Here is a 20,321-nt window from a genome sequence, read left to right as displayed (position 1 = left end):
ATTAATTTTTGCTTGAAAAACACAATTTCTGAATTTGCAGATGAAACCAAATGGGGTTGGCAGATGTGGTGAAGAGGACTGGAACAAGTTGCAAGAAGCCATTTATAAACTTGCAAAATTGACAGGATTATTGGGAAGTAAAATTCAACAGAGCTAAGTGGTAGGTAATACATTTATTTTGGTAAGAAGCGTAGGGACATCACTTATTATTTGGAAGGTGTAAGGCTATGTGAAGAGGACAAAGTGATCCGAGCCGCGGATAAGTGGCAAATAGATGATCTTCAGCAGGTGAGAAATTTGATTTTGGATGGACCGTGTAGCAGCCCAGTCAATTAAAGAAGATTCTGCAGATTCTCTGACACAATTTACAGCCATTTCAAAAAGCACGTAGAAAACGTAGTCCTTTACTTGTGGTGGGGGTGTGTTGGGGGAAACTGTCGGCTAGCTGTACTGAGGTATGCGGTGAAGAGGTTCGGATTGAAGGAAGTGAAAGCAGGTTGAAATATTTTGGTTTTTGTGCTCCAAGTGAATGCTGGATTACTGTTACTACGTGCATTCTTTAATACAGCTGCTGCCCCAGTTCAGTGAATTCACTGTTACGGATAACCTTGGTCCTGTCCCTTAATCCAAGTTCATCTTTGGGAGATTATTACAGGTTTCACTCCAGCCTTTGCATATATTTTGAATAACATAGTGACCTGATCAACACAAGTTGATCATCAAAATTTTATTGAACATTTCTCAGTTAAACCACATTTGGGGAACTTCATGCAGTTTTGATTGGGATATTATGAAAAGGAGAGAGGAGCCCCAGAAAAATTACAGCAAATATTTACAAGGATAATATCAGAAATGAGTGAGTATGCTCATTTATCTCTTTATCCTCAGGATTGAGGAGTGACCTAATGGAGATGTTTAAAATATCAAGATTTTTACAAATATTTGTTAACGGTTCACAGTATGATTGTTTCCATTTTGAGATAGGAACAGAGCTAAAAGCTATCAATTTGAGTCACCAAGAAATCCATCAGGAACTTGGAATGAACCTTTTTGCTCAAAGAGGGATGAGAAGATAGAACTTGATACCATAAAGAAGATTGAAGTGAACAGTGCAGATGTATTTAAGGGAAAGTTAGACCAAAGCACATTCCATCTTTTTAATATTTATTTATGCTCTGACTTTTATCTTGAGTTTAGAATGCACTTTTTTGTAGACTAGAAATTAACTATTTCCTTTGCTCATGGGATACAAGAGACTGAATACATTCAGTGGGGTTCAACTGAGCTACGTTTTAAGAAATGATGAATTCGAATTTGTCAAGAATGCTGACTTGGCTGAGTATATGTGGGCATGACATGCTTCAAGTGAGTCTTGCAATAATTTTTTAGATGTTTACTACTGTTGTCTTACAATTCAAACAAGTATGTGGAATGTTTCCAGTCACAATAACTACTGTTAATGTTAGAAAGTTTGACTTTCTTTTTTTTTTATTTATAGATCCAGTTGATGCCAGGAGTAAATGGAGAAAGTTTTGGAAGAGTTGCATTGATCATTTTGGTAAGCTTGAGCTGCCAACGAGCAGCCCAGTGATCGTGATATTATTCCCCTTCACGTCTCCTTCAACCTTTGATGAAACGTCTTTATGGTCAAATACATTTTTGTTTGAACATGTGACGCTTTGAATTGATGTTCTGTTACAAGCTTTAGATGCAGTGCCAGGTCATCACCTCTGTAGTGTAGATGGGACTGTGTGGAATCTCTATGGTTGCAGACTCCAAAGGAATTTCCCAGGAAATTCTTGATAATTCCCCTACACCTGGAGCCCTCAAAAAGTATCTATTTAGATTTGATGAAATTAGTTAGTTACTCAAGAAAAGTTAGAGTATTAGTTCCTGAATAACTATCTAACTTCTCTAATATTCCTCACACACCATCGACTGCACCTCCCATAGATCCTGATCAGCAGCACCCTACTTCTGACCTACCAACACCACAGTCTTTGTCCAGGACCTGACCCTGCTCCCTGGACCTGATACACAGCTTCCCTCCCCCAACAGACCTGAATCCTTTTTCTCACATTGTGAGACACTCCCATCCCATGATCTCCTTTTATGATCTGAACTCAACACCCTCTTCACTACCAGACTTGCTATCTCCCATCCACCATAAACACTACATTGCTTACCAGGCACCCTACCACCTGGAACCCTAAACTCCCTCTTACTTTATGTACTTGCTACTTCAAAGCAGCTGTCAAAGTGGTTGACTGATTCTGGACCTTTACATTTCACATGTGGCAACTGCTATGAAAACAGGGATATGATTTTTCTTTCATAGTGTTGAACAGTCAGAGAAGGACCAGTCATGGCTCTGCATTTCCGAAGGACCCCTAATTAAAAATTCCTGTCAGAAATGTAGAGCTCTTCCATTGCATAAAATGGAGAAGAGTGGCTCAGTGAATCAAAAAGCCTGAACAATGCAGGTCAGCAAATACCTCTTTTTAAAATTAGTGTTACAGTCATTTAACATAGTAACATACTATGGTACAGTGGGTGAGGACCTATTGTGGCTTCAGTTGTTATGCAAGAAGTGCACAATTAAATTTATTGGTGTTCGATTTTGAAGTATTCAAAGGAGTCCATTAAATAACAAGAGGTGTTCCATGTTATCAGTTGCTATGTCTTGCCTTTCCATTCCTATCAAGATGACAATATCCTTGCCAACCCATCTAATGCCATTAGGAATGGGCCTCAAAAGTGTCCCCACTATTCATGAAATCTGAACGGTTCTTTAACTGAAAATGCTTAGCAATTATGTATATGTAAATTAGTAGTTATAATCTGAGTAATCGGTTTGCAGACACTGAAATTTGTGGAGTAATGTTTTTATTCCATTAATTATGAAATTAGTCTTGAAATAAACTAAATGTATTTCCACTTGTATCACATGGGATGACAGGACGTTTGTATCTTGAATTCTGTGTTTCCATTTTCAAAATTGTAATCCTGTGACCTTGCTTATAGTCGCTTCCTGTTAAAGAATTATTTGAAAATATCTCCTGCCTGCCTACACAGGCATTCTGATATGCATGTGGTTACGAAGAACTGTGGAGGCACCTTGTAAATTGACTTCAATTGCAAGAAAATGTATGGTTGGATGTTTGGAAAAGGGTAATGAAATTGTGTAGAATAATTAATACATTAAGAATTAAAGCATTTTTATGGCTTTTTAAACAAGAGCTGAAAGAATAAAGAGATGAATAAATTACAGTTCTGGAGACAGGATTGACCAGAGAATGAAAGTGGAGATTATTAGATGTGTTTTCATTTCAAGATATGTGAGCTAAACATTTTATGAACAAATGTGAACAGTACTGGTAACTGAGCAAGACTACTGAATGTATTAGGTAAATATTGAAACATTCCTTTGAGCGCTGATGTTATTGTAGATGTTTCCTAGATGCTGTTGTCTTGAAATCTGTTTTAATTTCAGACTTTTTTTTAGGCTTTAGGATTTCCTTTCTGCATCAAGTTAACATGATTATAATCTCATTATTGCAACACATCCTGACACATATTAGTGGGAATAAATTTCTGAAGGCAGATTAGATAATCTTTGGCTGTCTTAAGTGTCAAATCTTACTTTTGGGAGATAAGTCCCAGATACTTTGGTTATAGTTGATGGTTTAACATGAGTGGAACTAGCTCTGTCATTTATCTACTGCGTTTCTATATCAAATAAAGATTATTTGTCATTAATCTAAATCAACTTGTGACAAAATTAAGCAATTTCAGTTAAGGACTTTGAAAGTTCACGTGTGTCAATTGGCGACTCTATGTTAACACTTCATTTAGTCATGGAACCCAGTGGTTTTTAAATCTCTGCACCAACTGACGTATTGCAAACTAAAATGCAAAATGCTAAGATTTAGGACAGAATTTTATGCTCCCACACAGCCCCCTGGAATGGGCTGGCAGGTAATGAGGCAGGCTCAGAAGGGAGGGATTAACCTCAGTGCAAAATTATGGGGTATGGCAGTGGCACCTCTGGACATTACTTGCTGCCACTGATATTTTACCAATGGTCAGGTAGGTGATAGAAAACCTGTTGACATTTAGGCCATTTGAGGTCCTTGAGTGGGTTAGTGATGGTGTGGCATCTTTCTGACTGGGCATTTTGGGAAGAGAACTTAGTTTTGTGGTGACCCCACTATAAGACCCCACCCAACTTCTTACATCTACCCAAGATCTTATACCCTTCCCCAACACTGCCTTGGGAATCCCCATCCTCAGTTAGATTAACTCTAGCCTTTGATCATTATGGTTGTCCTGCAGAGCTGATTGATAATTGTTCTTCAAGGTAGCAGATCCTGCCTGAGAGACCTTGACTGCAGGTAATTCAGTTGCCTGCATACTGTAAAATCTGACTATCTTCCAGGTCTAGCAGAGGCGAAGTCTGTTCCTGAGTAGATTTGTAGTTCGGGTCGTGGTTGCTATGGTTGGTTCATTCGCCAAGCTGGTTCATTAGTTTGCGGACGTTTCGTTATCCTGCAGGGTAACATCAGACTCTGATGAAGCACGGTTGTGTTTTCCCGCCTGATATTTAAATTCTCAGGTCTGTTGGAGCTGCTTACCTCATTTCCAGTTTTTTTTTTGCAGTGGTTTAGATATAGGGTCCAATTCTACATGTTTATCGATGGCCTCCTTGGTGGAGAACCAGGCCTCTAGAAATTCCTGTGCTTGTCTCTGTTTGGCTTGCCTTAGGATCCTGATGTTGTCCCAGTGGAACTGATGGGCCTCCTTGTCTGTATTTATGGAGACAAGTGAGTATTGGTCGTATCTTGTTGTTAGTTAGTGTTCATGTATTGTCGTAGCCAGTTGTCTTACTGTCTGTCCAATGTAATGTTTGTCGCAATCCTTGCATGGAATCTTGTAAATTTATGTTGGTCCTGTCCATAGTGGGTAAGAGGTCTTTAGCTCTTGTTAGCAATTGGCGTAGGGTTCATGTAGGTTTGTGTGCCACTCTGATGCCCAGTGGCCGTCAGAGTCTTGTGGTCAGTTCAGATACATTCTTGATGTCTGGTAACATGACAAGTGTGTCAGGGCATACTGTATCTTCCTGTTGTTGTTTGTGTGACAGGCATCGTTGGACCCAGCTGTTAGGATATCTGTTGTCTCTAAATACTTGGTGGAGATATTCTTCTTCATTTTGGCATAGTTCTGGGTTTTTGAAGTGTGTTGTGGCTCATTTGAATAGTGTTTTCATGCAACTCCATTTGTGGACGTTGGGGTGGTTACTATTGAAATTTAGGACTTAATCCATGTGTGCGGCCTTTCTGTATACTTTGGTCAGAAATTCCCCTTCGGCCCTGCATTTTACCATCACATTCAGGACAGAGGGCTGTTTGTCCTTCTTCTCTGAACTTGATGCTGGCAAACATGTTGTTTATAAGTTGGTATGTTTCTTCTAGTTTAGTTTGTTTCATGATGACAAAAGTGTTATCCATGTATGAGATGATAGTTTGGGTTGGACCGAAGGTGTACAAGCCAGACGTACCCCTTGGACCCATAACCTCTCTCCCAGGCACACCAAAACACACAGGTTAGCCAAGGAATTACAACAAAGACTAAAGCACCTTGTCAACAACTCAATCTACTCAACCCAGGAGTTCCTCAAAACCTTCAGACATCAGAATAGATGAGGAAGAGACTGTGGTATCTTTTGACACTATCACCCTATTTACATCGATCGACATACCACGAGTAAGAGAAACACTAGCTACACTACTGAAGAAACTGGACCCGAGTAATACCATCTCCACAGAGAACATGCTGAAGTTACTAGACCTATGCATCATGACCCATTTTACCTTTTTACTGGTGAGATCTACGAACAGATCAACCGGACACCTTTGAGGGCACCCATTTCTGGACTAATAGCAGAAGCTGTGATGCAAAGACTTGAAAGCATGGCCCTTTCTCAGATTCTTCATCTTCAGCTTCTAAGAAGCACACTAACTTGTAAACAACATGTTTGCTGGCATCAAATTCATCAGAGAAGAAGAAAAGAACAAACAGCTCCCTGTCCTGAATATGATGGTAGAATGCAGGGCCGAAGGGGAATTTCTGACCAAAGTATACAGAAAGGCCACACACGTGGATTAAGTCCTAAATTTCAATAGTAACCACCCCAACATCCACAAATGGAGTTGCACAAAAACACTATTCAAATGAGCCACAACATGCTGCAGCAACCCAGAACTATGCCAAAATGAAGAAGAATACATCCACCAAGTATTTAGAGACAATGGATACCCAAACACCTGGGTCTGATGATGCTTGTCATACAGACAACAGGAAAATACAGTACGTACCGACACGCTTGTCATGTTACCAGACATCAAGAATGTATCTGAACTGACCATGAGACTCCTACGGCCACTGGGCATCAGTGTGGCACACAAACCTACATGAACCCTACGCCAACTGCTAACAAGAACTAAAGACCCCTTACCCACTATACACTGAACCAACATGATGTACAATATTCCATGCAAGGATTGTTACAAACATTACATTGGACAGACAGTAAGAAAACTGGCTACGACAATACATGAACACTAACAACAATAAGATACGACCAATACGCACTTGTCTTCATGAATACAGACAAGGAGGAACCATCACTTCGGTGCAACTTCAGGATCTAGAGACAAGCATGGGAATTTCTAGAGGCCTGGTTCTCCACCAGGAAGGCCCTCAATAAAAAAGCAGAATTAGGCCCTATATATACACCGCTGCCAAGAAAATCTGGAAATGAGGTACTCCACTTCAACAGACCACAGAGTTTAAAGTGGGAAGACACAACAGTGCTTCATCAGATGGTGCACTGATGATGTTACTCAGCAGGGTAATGAAACATGTACAAACTAATGAACCAGCTCAGTGAGCGAAAACACCAGAGGCAAAGTATTCCCTGACTTCATGGCCAGTGGGTGGAGTCAGTGTCTCCATGTAAAATCTTGGTGCAAGTTTGACAAATCTGTGATTAATGTATAATTCTATGCAGGTTTAATTTTGGGCCCAATTCCTTGGGTGTGCAGTTTTGTTGAAAAAGGCCTGTCCATCAGGCCAAATCATTGTTGGGGTGACATTATTTAAAGTAAGTTTAAAGGATGGATGTGGAAATAGTGTGAAGTAGGAGAAAAATTGATACCACATGTAAGGGAAAGAATTGGATCAGAAGTTGGAACAGAGCACGAAAGGGGAAATTGGCCTAGAAGGTGGCAGTAGAATGTTGAGAGCAGGAAAGAGCTGCAGTGCCACCTAATAATAGAAGGGCTGAAAGATTTGTATCATGGCAGTTATTCATGTGTATGAATTCTTGTCATGCATATATATGCTACTAGTATCATTCAACTAATTTAGGTTGGAAGTAATATCTAATGGTGCTAATAACAAAGATAGAGGAGTGCATAGCAAACATTCATGACTATGTGTCAGTGTTTGCACTTTGGCAAAGCGTTTTAATATTACTAATAGATTTCTCTGAATGGTATGTTGTATACATTGTTCCTGATTACTAGATTTTAAAAAAACACAGATTGAGCTCCTGAATCTAGGATGCCATTGGCTGATTGTTGTGGCACTGTGCGGTAAATGTTTAGCTATAGGTAATGCTTACTTTCTAAAATGGCCACTGAAGATTGTGTTTGGAAGTTCTCAGCTGGAAAAAAGCCTACTGGTGAGACAAATAGTGTAATTTTGTTCTGTTTCTCCCAGAAAAGCATGATTTAATTTAGATTGACTCAAGAATGAACTGCATAATCCACTGAAACAATGTTATTTTGTGTGGGTGTGTATGTGTTTCTATTATTTATGTATATAATGCATGATTAATTATGTGCATACTTGGAAATCAATTGTAGCAGAATATTGTCCAATATTATATTAACCTTTTTGAATGGAGTTGATATTGAAATTTTCATTTTAATTAGCAATGGGTTTAGTTACAGCTTACTGGACTTTTTCTATGGAAAGTTTGCCATTATTTACACAGTAATCATACTTGGGGAAACGTGGAAGATAAAGGGCTCTGAATCTAAGTCTAACCTTGCATCACTCATGTTATGACTTTTTTTAATGTGACTAAAATAAGCAATTATTTTAATGCATGTTTATTCTTATAGCAATTTTATTATTTTCACATGTGCTATTCCTGTGTATTAATTACACTGAGGTACCCAGGCCTAGTCAGATAAAAGAATATAAATATCAGAGATTAATCCATCCCAGATGTGTATGTAGTGTATTCATGCAAACTGCATCTTGAGCCTGTGCAGCACAGAAGTACTCCAAGATACACAGTTAGGCCTAGTGATGTTATTTAGTGTGAAACAAACTTCCCTAATTTGTAATAAGCAACTCTTGATCACTCATTGGAATCTGTGATTGAAATCAGAGCTGGACATATCCTGAGGGCAACTTGAAAAGTAATAATTATAACTCCTAGGAAGTATGGGGTTGCCTGTAGGAAAAGAGAATAGAAATTTAGGATGAATTGCTAATGTTACAGTGTAATACAATTGTAAAGAGATTTATATGATTATGTTTTGTAACTGTTCAAATTAGGGCAAAAATGAAGCTCCTATGGGCTCAAGTCTGTCTGACAACACACGTGGATAGTTGATTTATTAAAAACTAAAAGGTGTGCAAATTGTTCTGGGAAGGAGGTGAAAGGTTGGATATTCCTGGCCTCACCTAATGTATGAAGGGCAACTCTTGGGTGAAAACTACTGGGTTGGGAAATGAAAAGATCGGAAGTAAATCCCAAAGGGGTATGAATCAATTTGGTCTGTTTTCAGGAAAACTCTTAAAGAACGGTGTGAAGTAAACTTAAACCATTTAAAAAAAAATTGTTAAAAGTAAAAGGTAAGCTCGGTTCTGTAGGTTAAAGTATAAGGTATCTCCAAATGTAGTATTGGTCAATAGTGCTTTTAGTTTGTCTTAAAAATGTGAAAAGTTGTCATGCCATCCTTTTGGCTATTAACTGGAAGTTGAAATTTTAAATAGTTGTACAACTATTTGTATAACTGCCATGATACAAATCTTTCAGCCCTTCTATTATTAGGTGGCACTGCAGCTCTTTCCTGCTGTCAAGAGGGTAACAAGGATCAATCTCTGACTTTATCTGGTTTAGACTCAGCACATTTCTGCTATTATGCCGTGTTATGGTCCCTGCACATTGTGAAGTATCATGAAATTTTGCAGAAGATGCAAGAGACAGTTACCATTTTAAATCCACTCCTACCTGAATAGACTCCAAATGTTTGATCATTTACATGTGAGAAAATGTCTAGTATTCTAAAGGGCTGAAGGTTTTGAGGTCAATCTGGTTGATAAGATTATTTAAAATAGATAAATATGGTGGAAAATGGAAATAAAAGTGCATTATAAAATAATTTTGAAGTGAACAATTTGGTTGGATTCCAAGTAGTATTTATTTTCTTCAGAGGAAGAGTTTCAAAACCTTGTTTCTTCCTCTGCTCTAAATATTTCGCCACTTTTCCCTTCAATATGCTGTCAGCCTTCTCTGCTATAGTGGTAATGAGTATAATTTCCCATGCATAGCATCATCATCTTTATGCTTGTTAAATTATAAATGTGCTTTTTTTAATGGGACACATGAACTGCAACACCCTTCGTTAACTGTATGTTAGCAAATGCCTTTGGCCCCTGAATAGACTATCAAATTATATAGGGATAGCAGTTTACTGTGCTACTTCAGGAAAGAAATTGATATGTTCTTAATTAAAGAGGATAAGAAGTTGATTAGATGGGACAGTCTCTGGCTTTGTCTGGCATGATGGACGATCACAGTACGATGACTAGATCCTGGGTGAGGTTCCCTAATTGATTACGATTCCAAATGGGACACCTAAAGTTGTAAGCTTCTTTAATGAGGAGGGATGAACTGGCTCCCCATTATTTACCACTCCCTCAGTTGGTTGTAACAACATTAAATTAAAAAGGATTCTTCCCCTAGGGGATACTTTTCTATGAGATCCAAATGAACTTGTGTTTTAAAAAGATTCAATTTAACCAGGCTTTCCAAACTTAATACAAAGTGAGTTTATTCATTATTAAATATGAGAAGAATTAGTAATACAACACACATGCACAGATTAGAAATAAGAGGTCACTCTGAAAAAATAAAAGTATGCATCAGCTTCTGAACTGTCTGCAAAGAACAGATAGTTGAATAATGTGATCCATGCAGTGCAAATTACTTACTGCTTTGTCTGCAGACAAGTCCTGAAATTCTTGGAGTTCCTTAATCCTGTTTCATTTTCCTTTTTTTTTAAGAAGATTGTTTGCAGCACTCAGTGTCATCCTTTACCTGCAACACCGGGTAACTTGGGTATATTTATACTAGCCGACTTCAGTGGAATTGAAACTGGCTTTTTGACCTGTATCCTTGTGTACTCTTCGAAGGGGAAAAACACGAAGTGTGTCTGCATTTTGGGACATAATCTACAGGTGATCACTTGTTATTGAGCAGAAGATCATCAAATCCTCGTAGTCACAAGAGATAACAGCCCATTCTGTTTAGAGTAGTCTTCTTAATTATTTTAAGATAGGAGAGAGGAAGTTGAGTTTTTTTTTCAGTTAAATTGACTGCAATTTTCTGAAAATAAATATGTTTCTGGCTTGTTTCAAGAATAGAGTTTCTCTACTGTATCTGTACGGGAACTGTTTATGGTGTAAGTGATCTTCTTCCTTTAAGTTTACATACATTTTTATTGCCTTAACATAAGCAATAAGAGAGAATGCGGTTCTATAGATTCTAAAGTTTGTAAATGTAATTTCCTGCTTCTGGAACTAAGTGTCCTGAAGACCTCCTGTTTTGGTCCATTTGGCTTAGAGTTATTCCCTGTGTTCCTGGTCCTTGTCTAACTTTGTCCCTCTCTCTCCCAACCAATTTCATTTATTACATTTCTTCACTTTTTTTTCACATTTTGTGAATTATCTGATGAATAATTAGTGATTTTCATTGCTACAAATACAAAACTTATAAGATTGTTTGATTTTTGGGACCATGTCTTGAAGAGAGGTCATGTTACCTGGTACAAATTGAGCCTGACAATGGGCCTTGGTTGTTTGATTGTTTTTTAATAAAACTTAAATGGATAAACTTTCTGTAGTTTAGAATGTAATTGCTGACAAGGGAAGAGCTACATTGTTTTGCTTTTTAGTTTTTTTATTACAGTAAAAGTTTTAAATCTTAAATCTGTGGTGTTCTTCAGTCAGTCACTGAAGTGCAAAATACCTTTTTTTTAGAAAAACTGAAGTCTGTACAGAGATTACAATATTGTCCTGTGGGACTGAGTAACAAGGGGAGTGCACCTGGTACTTTGGGAGTCAAGTTGGCTTCAAGGTGCTGTAAAGAAGGACTGGAGTACAATTAATCACTGACACATTGGAGAATCCACTAATGAAGCAAAAAGACTCTTAATGCTTTCAGTACTAAGCAATGATAAGTTGCAAGTTGAAGACAATTTTTCATATTCTCATAATTTGTCTTACCATTGCTAAAGAGAACATTGTGACTGATGTCATATCTTCCAATATTTATTGTTTCTATTTCCTTTATAGAAGTCTAAACTAAAAAAACAAATGTTTAGACCACATTGTATTGGGAATTTACATTAAAGTGTGGTTGAGGCTGCATTTGGCTCTGATCAGACGTGGTCTTATCAAATGGCCAAGCAAGCATGAGGAGTCAAGTTGCTATCTCCTCCCTATTTTATGTTCATGTATTTGTAGTTGACAAGAAAAGCCTTAAGTAGAAATGGGTGGGTATACTAGTTGCAGAATCACCTGGAAAGCTAGTGTTTCGTCAGCAGCCTTATCTCGGACCATAAGCTATTGGAGCACTCAAAAAGTATTTATGTTGGAATTCCATCCTTTCCAACTATTTAATTAAGCCTATTGCTACTTAGGAAATGAACTGTATGAAATTTAGTGACTAATATCTATGACATCCATTGTCGAGATGTAGTTTGCAGCCATGTTTCCCAAATCATAATTTAAGCACTACTTGCAAAACCATCTTATTTTAATTTGCTCTTACAATTTCAACACAGTTGAAGTTTAATCAGTTTATCCCAGTGTGTTTTGACATTAGTGCTGATGGGTTTGGTTGTCTTGCATTTTGGTGTGTTCATTGTTTTCTTATGGGATGCTGGTGTTCAAACTTAAGGCCATCAGTTGGATTGATAAACCTCAGGACTTAATAGATAAATTGTTAGGAATAACAAAAAGAAAATGCTTCTATGAATTGCACTCTTGAAATAGCTGTTGGAATCCCAAAAGATGGAAAATCCATAGAAAAGTATTTGAGTTTATTTTAAAAAATACATTTTTGTTTTCCATTGTTATTTTTAAAACTTAAAAGCCATCAAAGCTGCCTCTGTTGGACTCTTAGGAGTGATTGGTAATTCTGCTAGTAATTGACAGTACTTGTTGAGCCTTCCAGTTTGTCTGTGGTCAAGTACCTTTGTGGAATTTTCCATAAATAGCTTAGCAGAATTGTACTGAATTTGAGTTCTTGACTCTGTTTGATGGTATTGGCGATCGTTTTCCTGCACAAATCATGCCTACACCTATTTTAAGTCAGTTGTTTGAGATTAATGAAATTTGTAAAAGGACTGTCTCCTGTCAGCCTCTCCATATTTGACTATTTTCTGACCTGTTTGATTCTTTGTCCAGATATTCTGACTACCCATTTTCTTCACCCCACCCCATAACCCCATTTTTATTGACTGTACATTTAGTTGATCAAACAATGAATTTATAGTTGTGATAGATCCCTGGTCAATGTAAACAGACTCAATCAGAAGCGAGAGATAATTCTGTTGTTATTATTTTGCTGTGGAGTTTGCCACTGCTCCCTAGTATAGCCACTGTCAACACAATTACAATCTTACGATGTTTATCACTACAATGAAACCATTGAGCAGGTTTTCTAGTTACAGAATGTCATAATCATATAGTCCTGTAAAAGGTCTGCCCTTTTTGGGAATGATGAGTTGCACATCCCTCACACCCTGCCCCCCGCAATAACTGCTCAAAGAGAATCCCCCTAGTCCTCACATGCCACCCCACCAACTTCAGGATACAATGCATCATCCTCCGACACTTCTGCCATCTACAATCTGACCCGACCACCAAAGTCATTTTTCAATCCCCACCCTCTCTGCCTTCCGGAGAGACCACTCTCTCTGGGACTTCCTTGTCCGCTCCACACTCTCCTCTAACCCCACCACACCTGGCACTTTTCCCTGCAACCGCAGGAAGTGCTACAATTGCCCCCACACCACCTCCCTCACCCACATCCCAGACCCGAAGATGACTTTCCACATCAAGCAGATGTTCACCAGCACACATGCCAATGTGGTATACTGCATCTGCTGTACCCGTTGTGGCCTCCACTACATCGGGGAAACCACACAGAGGCTCGGGGACTGCTTTGCAGAACAGCTGCACTTGGTTCGCAATAAACAACTGCACCACCCAGTCGCAAACCATTTTAACTCCCCCCCCCCCCCTCCCATTCCTGAGAGGAGGTGTCCATCATGGGCCTCCTGCAGTGCCATAACGATGCCACCCGAAGGTTGCAGGAACAGCAACTCATTGTGCTTGGGAACCCTGCAGCCCAATGGTATCAATGTGGATTTCACAAGCTTCAAAATCTCCCCTCCCCCCACTGCATCCCAAAACCAGCCCAGCTCGTCCCCACCTCCCTAACCTGTTCTTTCTCTCACCTATCCCCTCCTCTTACCTCAAGCCGCACCTCCATTTCCTACCTACTAACCTCATACCGTTCCCTTGACCTGTCCATCCTCCCAGGACTGACCTATCCCCTCCCTACCTCCCCACCTATACTCTCCCCACCTATACTCTCCCCTCCATCTATCTTCTCTATCCATCTTCGGTCCGCATCTCCCTATTTGTTTCAGAACTGTCCCCATCCCCCTCTTCTGATGAAGGGTCCAGGTGTTCATCCAGCTCCACACTTTGTTATCCCAATCTCAGCTGCTGGGTTCTTTCTGCCTCTGGGCAGAAGGCTTAGCTTTCATTTTCTCTCTTACAAATCTTTCTGTTGCTTCTGGGTGTTGTCTTGTTATTTGACCTTGGTGTTTATCTCTCTACAATTGATACATGATGGCTGCTATCTATTATATGTAACAAATTAAGTAAATAAGGAAAGCTAGCTGGAGTGAAGTAAAGTAACAGCTGGAATCAACAGCCCCACTACAACTACGAAGCCATTGTGAATTGTCCAATAAAACCCATCTAACTCACTGATCTTACCTGGTCTCGTCTCAGTGTGACTCCAGACCCACAGCAACGTCCGTAGCAGCCCTCTGGGCAATTAGGGACTGGCAATAAATGTGCACCTAGACAGCAAAGCCTATATTCCATGAATGACTGAGAAAAAATTAGAAACGTGCAGAGAATCATCTGGTAACCTTGACGGATTGAAGCCCATAGTGAAGACTTAAGGATTGGGATCCTACTATCTCAGATTCAAACAGTTGTGTAGGTAGCAGCAAGAAAAGTTAGTGGAAGAGAAGCTATTCATAATTAAGTGAATAATCGGGTTGTTTAATAAAAAAGGCGTAGTTTTCGTGGAAACAAATGATATAGAGTTAATGCCTCATACAGGTATCATATAGTATATTTAAACTCCAATACAATCACTAAAGGGCGAAGGAACTGTCTCCACGTTAATTCAAACTTTGCCCCTGAATATTTTGGAATTAACGCAAATAACCCCCTTAAGTATGTTTAGGATATAACTTTAAATCGCACAGTGAATTTGAAAACTATAAACTCTCAAGAAAACGCAGAACCGAATGACAGGGATTACTGGGGTTCGCACTAACTGAAAATGTGCCCAAAATGATCTTTTTGATGTTCAACAAATTAGAGTACACTGTAAACGGACACGAAAATGACAGAGACGAAAAGTGTATTCCACGGATAACCGCTTCCTAGTTGCTTTACAATTGCTAAATGTTCTCTTCTCTGTGCGCTGTGCCCACTTGTGGTTATCCAATAATTACGTGTGGGTCCCATCAGAGACATGGCGCTGCTGCTTGGCGCCAGAGACTTGAGAGAAGGAGCGCCGCAGAGAGGCCGCTTCGGGCGGACAGGAGCATGTCAGTAACAGCTAGCATCAGCAGCTCCGCTCAGCTCCCTGCCACTGCAAGATGTCTTTCCCCAGGAAATCCAAAAAAATCCATTCGTCAGGAGGTGAGTGGGGAAAACCGATCTGGGTGGCGCACCTTTTAATCTGAGAAAGCAGTTGAGTCGGAATGGCTCGCCTGTCACGGGTTTATTCTTGTTGGCATTTTGGTTTTGATCGAAGATACTAGAGCAGCGCCATCGCTTTTATGATTACGATGCTAGCTAGTTACCAGTCACTTTGTCTGGCCGTGGATTCGTCTAGTCTGTGTGGGCTGGGTTCAGGCGCAGGGTTCATCAGTAGCTAACACTGCCTGCATATTGCAAGTGATATTCCGAATGTCGTTTGACAAATGGCACTCTGATAGAAATGGTGCAGTGCGTGAGTGCTGAGGATCCTTCCTGTCACCCTTAGAGACGACTTTGATCCTTTTCTGCTACCTTTCAGGCTATAAACAGCCCCCTCCCCCTCCTCCATCTGTTGTCCCCTTCTCGGTTTCAGTTCTACGTCAGCTGTTTGTTCTTCCTTGCCGTGTACCTGCTGCGTTCGGTGGCGGTGTGCTGGTTTTGGGTGTACTGACTTGAGACCGTGTTCTAGCTCATGTATTGTAAACTGTTTTTACCGTCCTGAGCCAAATATCACCGCGCATCTCGCCCAATGCCTAGTCTTTTTGGCAAATTAGCACGTCTGTTCTTAGATGCTTCCCAATAAGGAAAAACACTTTTTCTTTCTATATCGCCTTTTCAATCAAAATGTTGGTGCAATCTCAAGCTAAACCCCAGCATCGAAAAACACAATTATGGGAGGAGGGAAGGAACTTACACTATTTATCTTCTGAAAGAAGTCAACTGGCGTACTGTATAAAGGCTTATTTTAAACAGTAAATGATGTTTTAAAAAAATAAAATCAGCATGTTATTCATGCTATGTCGTGACCAAAAGGTGACCAGGTTCAAGCTGAAGAGCAAGTTTTGGGCAGATAATAGAAAGTTGTTCATATTAAGAACAACTGACATCTGGTTGCAGTAATTAAGGTAAAACCCTTTATTTAATACGTGGGTGTATATTTTAATATTTGGGCGAGACTAGGCATAATTTTCTTCTGTATCTATATCTTGCAACCATATAATAATCACTCCTCTCTGATTTACAAAGATTGTAATTTCTGATCTAGTAATTTGTATTTCCATACTTTTAATTAGAATAATGATGTCAAAAATAGCATTTTCATGAGTCCAACAATTTGAAGGGCTCCTTTCAAAATACATGTTGAAGAATTAAAGGTACTGTTTCCAAAGAGCTGAGAATACCAACTCTGAATCATAGAAAAATCTTCATCCTACCTATTAAGTGGCTTTAATTTTGTCTCCTTCGGGCAGTTTTTTTTCCTCCATTCTGTTCTCTTTGATTTGACATTCACAGTATTAATTGTTTTGGATATATTAGCAGAAGGGATGGTTGTGGGCAGTGGCCAACTCAATTTGAACAGTCAGAAGCAAGAAATCAACTGTACAGAATAGAAACTTGTAAGACAGGAGCAGGAGGCCATTTGGCCTTTGGAATCTGTTCTGCCATTCATCACTATCATCGCTGATTGCCCAACTCAATAGCCTAACCCTGCTTTCTTGCCATAACTTGGATCCCATTTGCCCCCAGTGCTATATCTAACTTAGTCTTGAATACACTCACTGTTTTGGCATCAGTTACTTCCTGTGGTAATGAATTCCACAGGCTCACCATTTGTTGGGTGAAGAAATGTCACCTCCTCTCCATCCTAAGTGGTCTGCCCTGAGTCCTCAGACTGCCACTCCTTGCTCTGGATGTTTCCACCACCAGGAATATTCTCCCTGCATCTACCCTGTCTAGTCTTGTTAGAATTTTATAAGTCTGTACGAGATCACCCCCCCCCCACCCCATTCGTCTGAATCCCAGTGAAAATAATCCTAATCTAGTCAATCTCTCCTCCATACGTCAGACCTGCTATCCCCAGAATCAGCCTGGTAAACCTTAATTGCATTCTGTCAAGAGCAACAGCACCATTCCTCGGAAAAGGAGATGAAAACAGCGCACACTATTTTTGATGTGGCCTCACCAAGGCCCTGTATAACTGCAACAGCACATCCCTGCTCCTGTACTTGAAACCTCGTGCATACCATATGGCTTCTTTTACTGCCTCCTGCACCTGATACATAATGTATATGAGCAGGTCATATACTGGTACTAGTCAGAGCTTCATGCAGCGTAGGTGAAATGAGAAACAGGTACCACTTTGCCTGTTGGAAAATTTTATCCCAGATGTAACATGAAGCGGAAGGTGTGTGTGTGTGTGTGTGTGTGTGCGCGCGCGCGCGCGCGCACCCAGGTACTAGAGGAGTAGTTTGTGATTAAAGTAGAACTGGTTGAACGATACAGGCATAATAGGTCAAAATTGAATGATACAAGCATGATAGCTCCAGGTTGACAAGGACAATAGTGGGACAAATCAAGAAAGAAAGGATGTGCCTAAAGAAATGGTAAATCTCAAATGCAGAGTCATTGCCAGAACCTGTTTTCTGAAAAAAAAAGGTGGGAGCGAGCGATGGTTGGGCTTTGAAGGAAACAGTGATTAGCTGCACTTCCACAGTTTCACTGTTCTATATGTTCAGTGGCCACCTTTGCAGTGAGGAGACAAAACACAGATTGACCATTTTGTTGGACATCTCAGACCAAACTCATATCTTTAAGATTTGGTTGTTCACTGCTTTAAGTGTCTGCTACACTTCTGATCCCTCTTTCCTTTTTTTTGCCTCTATGGTTCTAAAAGAGCTCAATGGAAGCTTAGAAAGACTTTGATTAGTCATTTCCCAACCTTCTAGTCTTGACCAAGTTCAGCAATTTCCAATGATCTACTATTTTGTTCATTCTTCTTATCCCACTCGATCCTTCCTTGTCTTTGAACCTTTGAGGTCCAATCCTGTAAAAGTTTCCAGTTCTGACAAAAGGTTGTCATCAGAACTATTAATTCTCATTTTTTTCCAATGTCAAATCTATTGAGCATTTCTGAATTTCCTGTTCGTTTCAAATTTCCAGCAATCTGTGTTTAAACAACCGCAATGTTGGAGAAACTCAGCATCTGTAGAGAAAAAAGCAAAGTTTCTTTTTCAGTTCTGATATGACAAGATAATAGATAATCAGAAATTGTTGAACTTGGTCAAGACTATAAGGTTGAAAAATGACTAATCACTGTCTTAATCTAAGCTTCCATTGGAGCCATGCAGGCAGAAAATGAGATCAGAAGTGCAGCAGACACTTAAATTGGTGAACAACCAAGTTTTAAAGACATATCTTATATAGTCAAAGCATTCAAAAAATGCTGTTCAAATATATGACTCCTTTAGAACCTCAGCCTATCCAGTGTTTCTAAAGAGGTCAGTCCTGCATCCAGCAGCAGTATGGTAAATCTGCTCTGCACCCTCTGTAGTATAGTCACATCCTTGGACCAGCCAAGATTGAGATGGACCTTAGTAGAGATGTATAAGATCGTGAGGAACACAGTGTTTTCAGGAATACACCTTTCCATTTGGGGATCATAAATCATGGGGCATAAGTTTAAGGAAAGGGGTGGAAGATTAAGAGTGGAAGAGAAATTTTCTCTTTTACTTGGTGCTGGGAATCTTGAAGTCAACCTGAAGAGGCTGGTTAAGTCAGATGTTCTTATAACATTTATGCAGTCAATATTCACTGGCATTGCATAGTCTCCAGAGCTACAGGCCAAGAGCTAGAAAACAGGATTTGTGTAGTCAGTCTTTCTTGACCGTACTAGGAATAGTGGGGCAAATGGTGCCCGTCTGTTCTGTAAACATATGAGAGTCTGAGTTTTTGACCTTTTGTAACAGGTAACTGACCTTGCATTAATTAAGATGCTGCTCCATACTTGGAATTTTTGACTGGGTAATATAGTGACTTATTTTTGCTTGCCTCTGAGGGAATAAGAAGAAAGAAAGTTGGATAAATAATATTCTGTTTAAATGTTATGGCTGAAGATTATTTAATTTACCAAAGGGTTGGGATAAGGTGGAATAGGGAGGATTTTTTTTACAAGGGTATATCATGCATTACAAAGGTAGTGTTTTTGTCACAACATTTATGTCCCTGCATCAATTCTGTTCAGAATAATCTGTGTTGTAAATTCTGGAAATATCATGAGAGAGGATAGATCATATTTGAATCAAGAAAAATGTCAACAATGCATTTTTTTTTAAGTATAGTAAGCCGTTGCACCTAGAAGCAAGCAATAACATGTCTGCAGACTTGAGAGGCAGATGTTGCTGCCAGTAAAATTTCAAAGCAAAAAAAGAGATTAACTGAGATTGATTTTGAGTAAAGATGTAGAAACTTGTAATGAGAAAAAATGGGTATTTGTGTAGAAGTAAAATAGTAAGAGCAAATAAGTGATTATGATGGGAGGTTTTTACTTATCTAACTTATTGTTTTTTTTTCTTTGAAGGAGTGATGCAAGAATGTCTTTACCATAAATAAAATGAGTGGATCCGATCTAGCCTTGATGAATTTACTTAGGAAATGCTCGTGCAGGAAAAGAATGACTGGAATTAGTTGATAATTCTGTGGGAACATGGGTCAGGAATGGCCCATTCTAGATCATGGCCTATTATCTACTTCGATGCCATTTTCTAATACCACCCCCCTATCCCTTGATGTCATAAATAACTAGAAATCTATGTTTATTTTGAATGTGTTCAATGACTTGAACTTTGCACTCCAGGGTCGAGAATTCCAAATATTTTACAGCAAACTTTCTTGTAGATGAGCTATAAGGACCACTGCTTGACTGAACATCTAGAGATGCATTTTTAAGGCAGTACAGTAGTCCATGGATATTTGGAACAAAAAATGCTCTGAAATGTAATGTTATTATAATTTTTACGATTTTACAATAGTTAAAGGTCTTCGATAGTAATTAGGTATCTTTGAAGTGTACTGTTTTGATTATGTTTGTTTTTTTACAGTAAAGCTTATGTCACAAATTTAACTCCTGCTTTTGAGTTTTCAAAAAGGATTCTATGATATGC

The 20,321-nt window shown here is 39.2% G+C and overlaps 1 protein-coding gene across 2 annotated transcripts in view; it reads left to right on the top strand.

Annotated features, from left to right (window-relative positions):
- Positions 1–20,321, top strand: part of atp8a2 (ATPase phospholipid transporting 8A2) — a 498,882-nt gene that overhangs the window by 9,407 nt on the left and 469,154 nt on the right. Inside the window, exon 3 of one of the 2 annotated variants that reach the window (XM_048533131.2) lies at positions 1,499–1,558. In XM_048533131.2, the coding sequence (XP_048389088.1) occupies positions 1,499–1,558 (60 nt within the window). Of the gene's footprint in view, positions 1–1,498; positions 1,559–14,933; positions 15,322–20,321 lie in introns of those variants that run through there. The other variant, XM_048533132.2, reaches the window with a different exon arrangement.

This window comes from Stegostoma tigrinum, chromosome 6 (assembly GCF_030684315.1).
Source record: "Stegostoma tigrinum isolate sSteTig4 chromosome 6, sSteTig4.hap1, whole genome shotgun sequence".
NCBI classification, from domain to species: Eukaryota; Metazoa; Chordata; class Chondrichthyes; order Orectolobiformes; family Stegostomatidae; genus Stegostoma; species Stegostoma tigrinum.
This window is presented reverse-complemented; position numbering and strand designations above follow the sequence as displayed.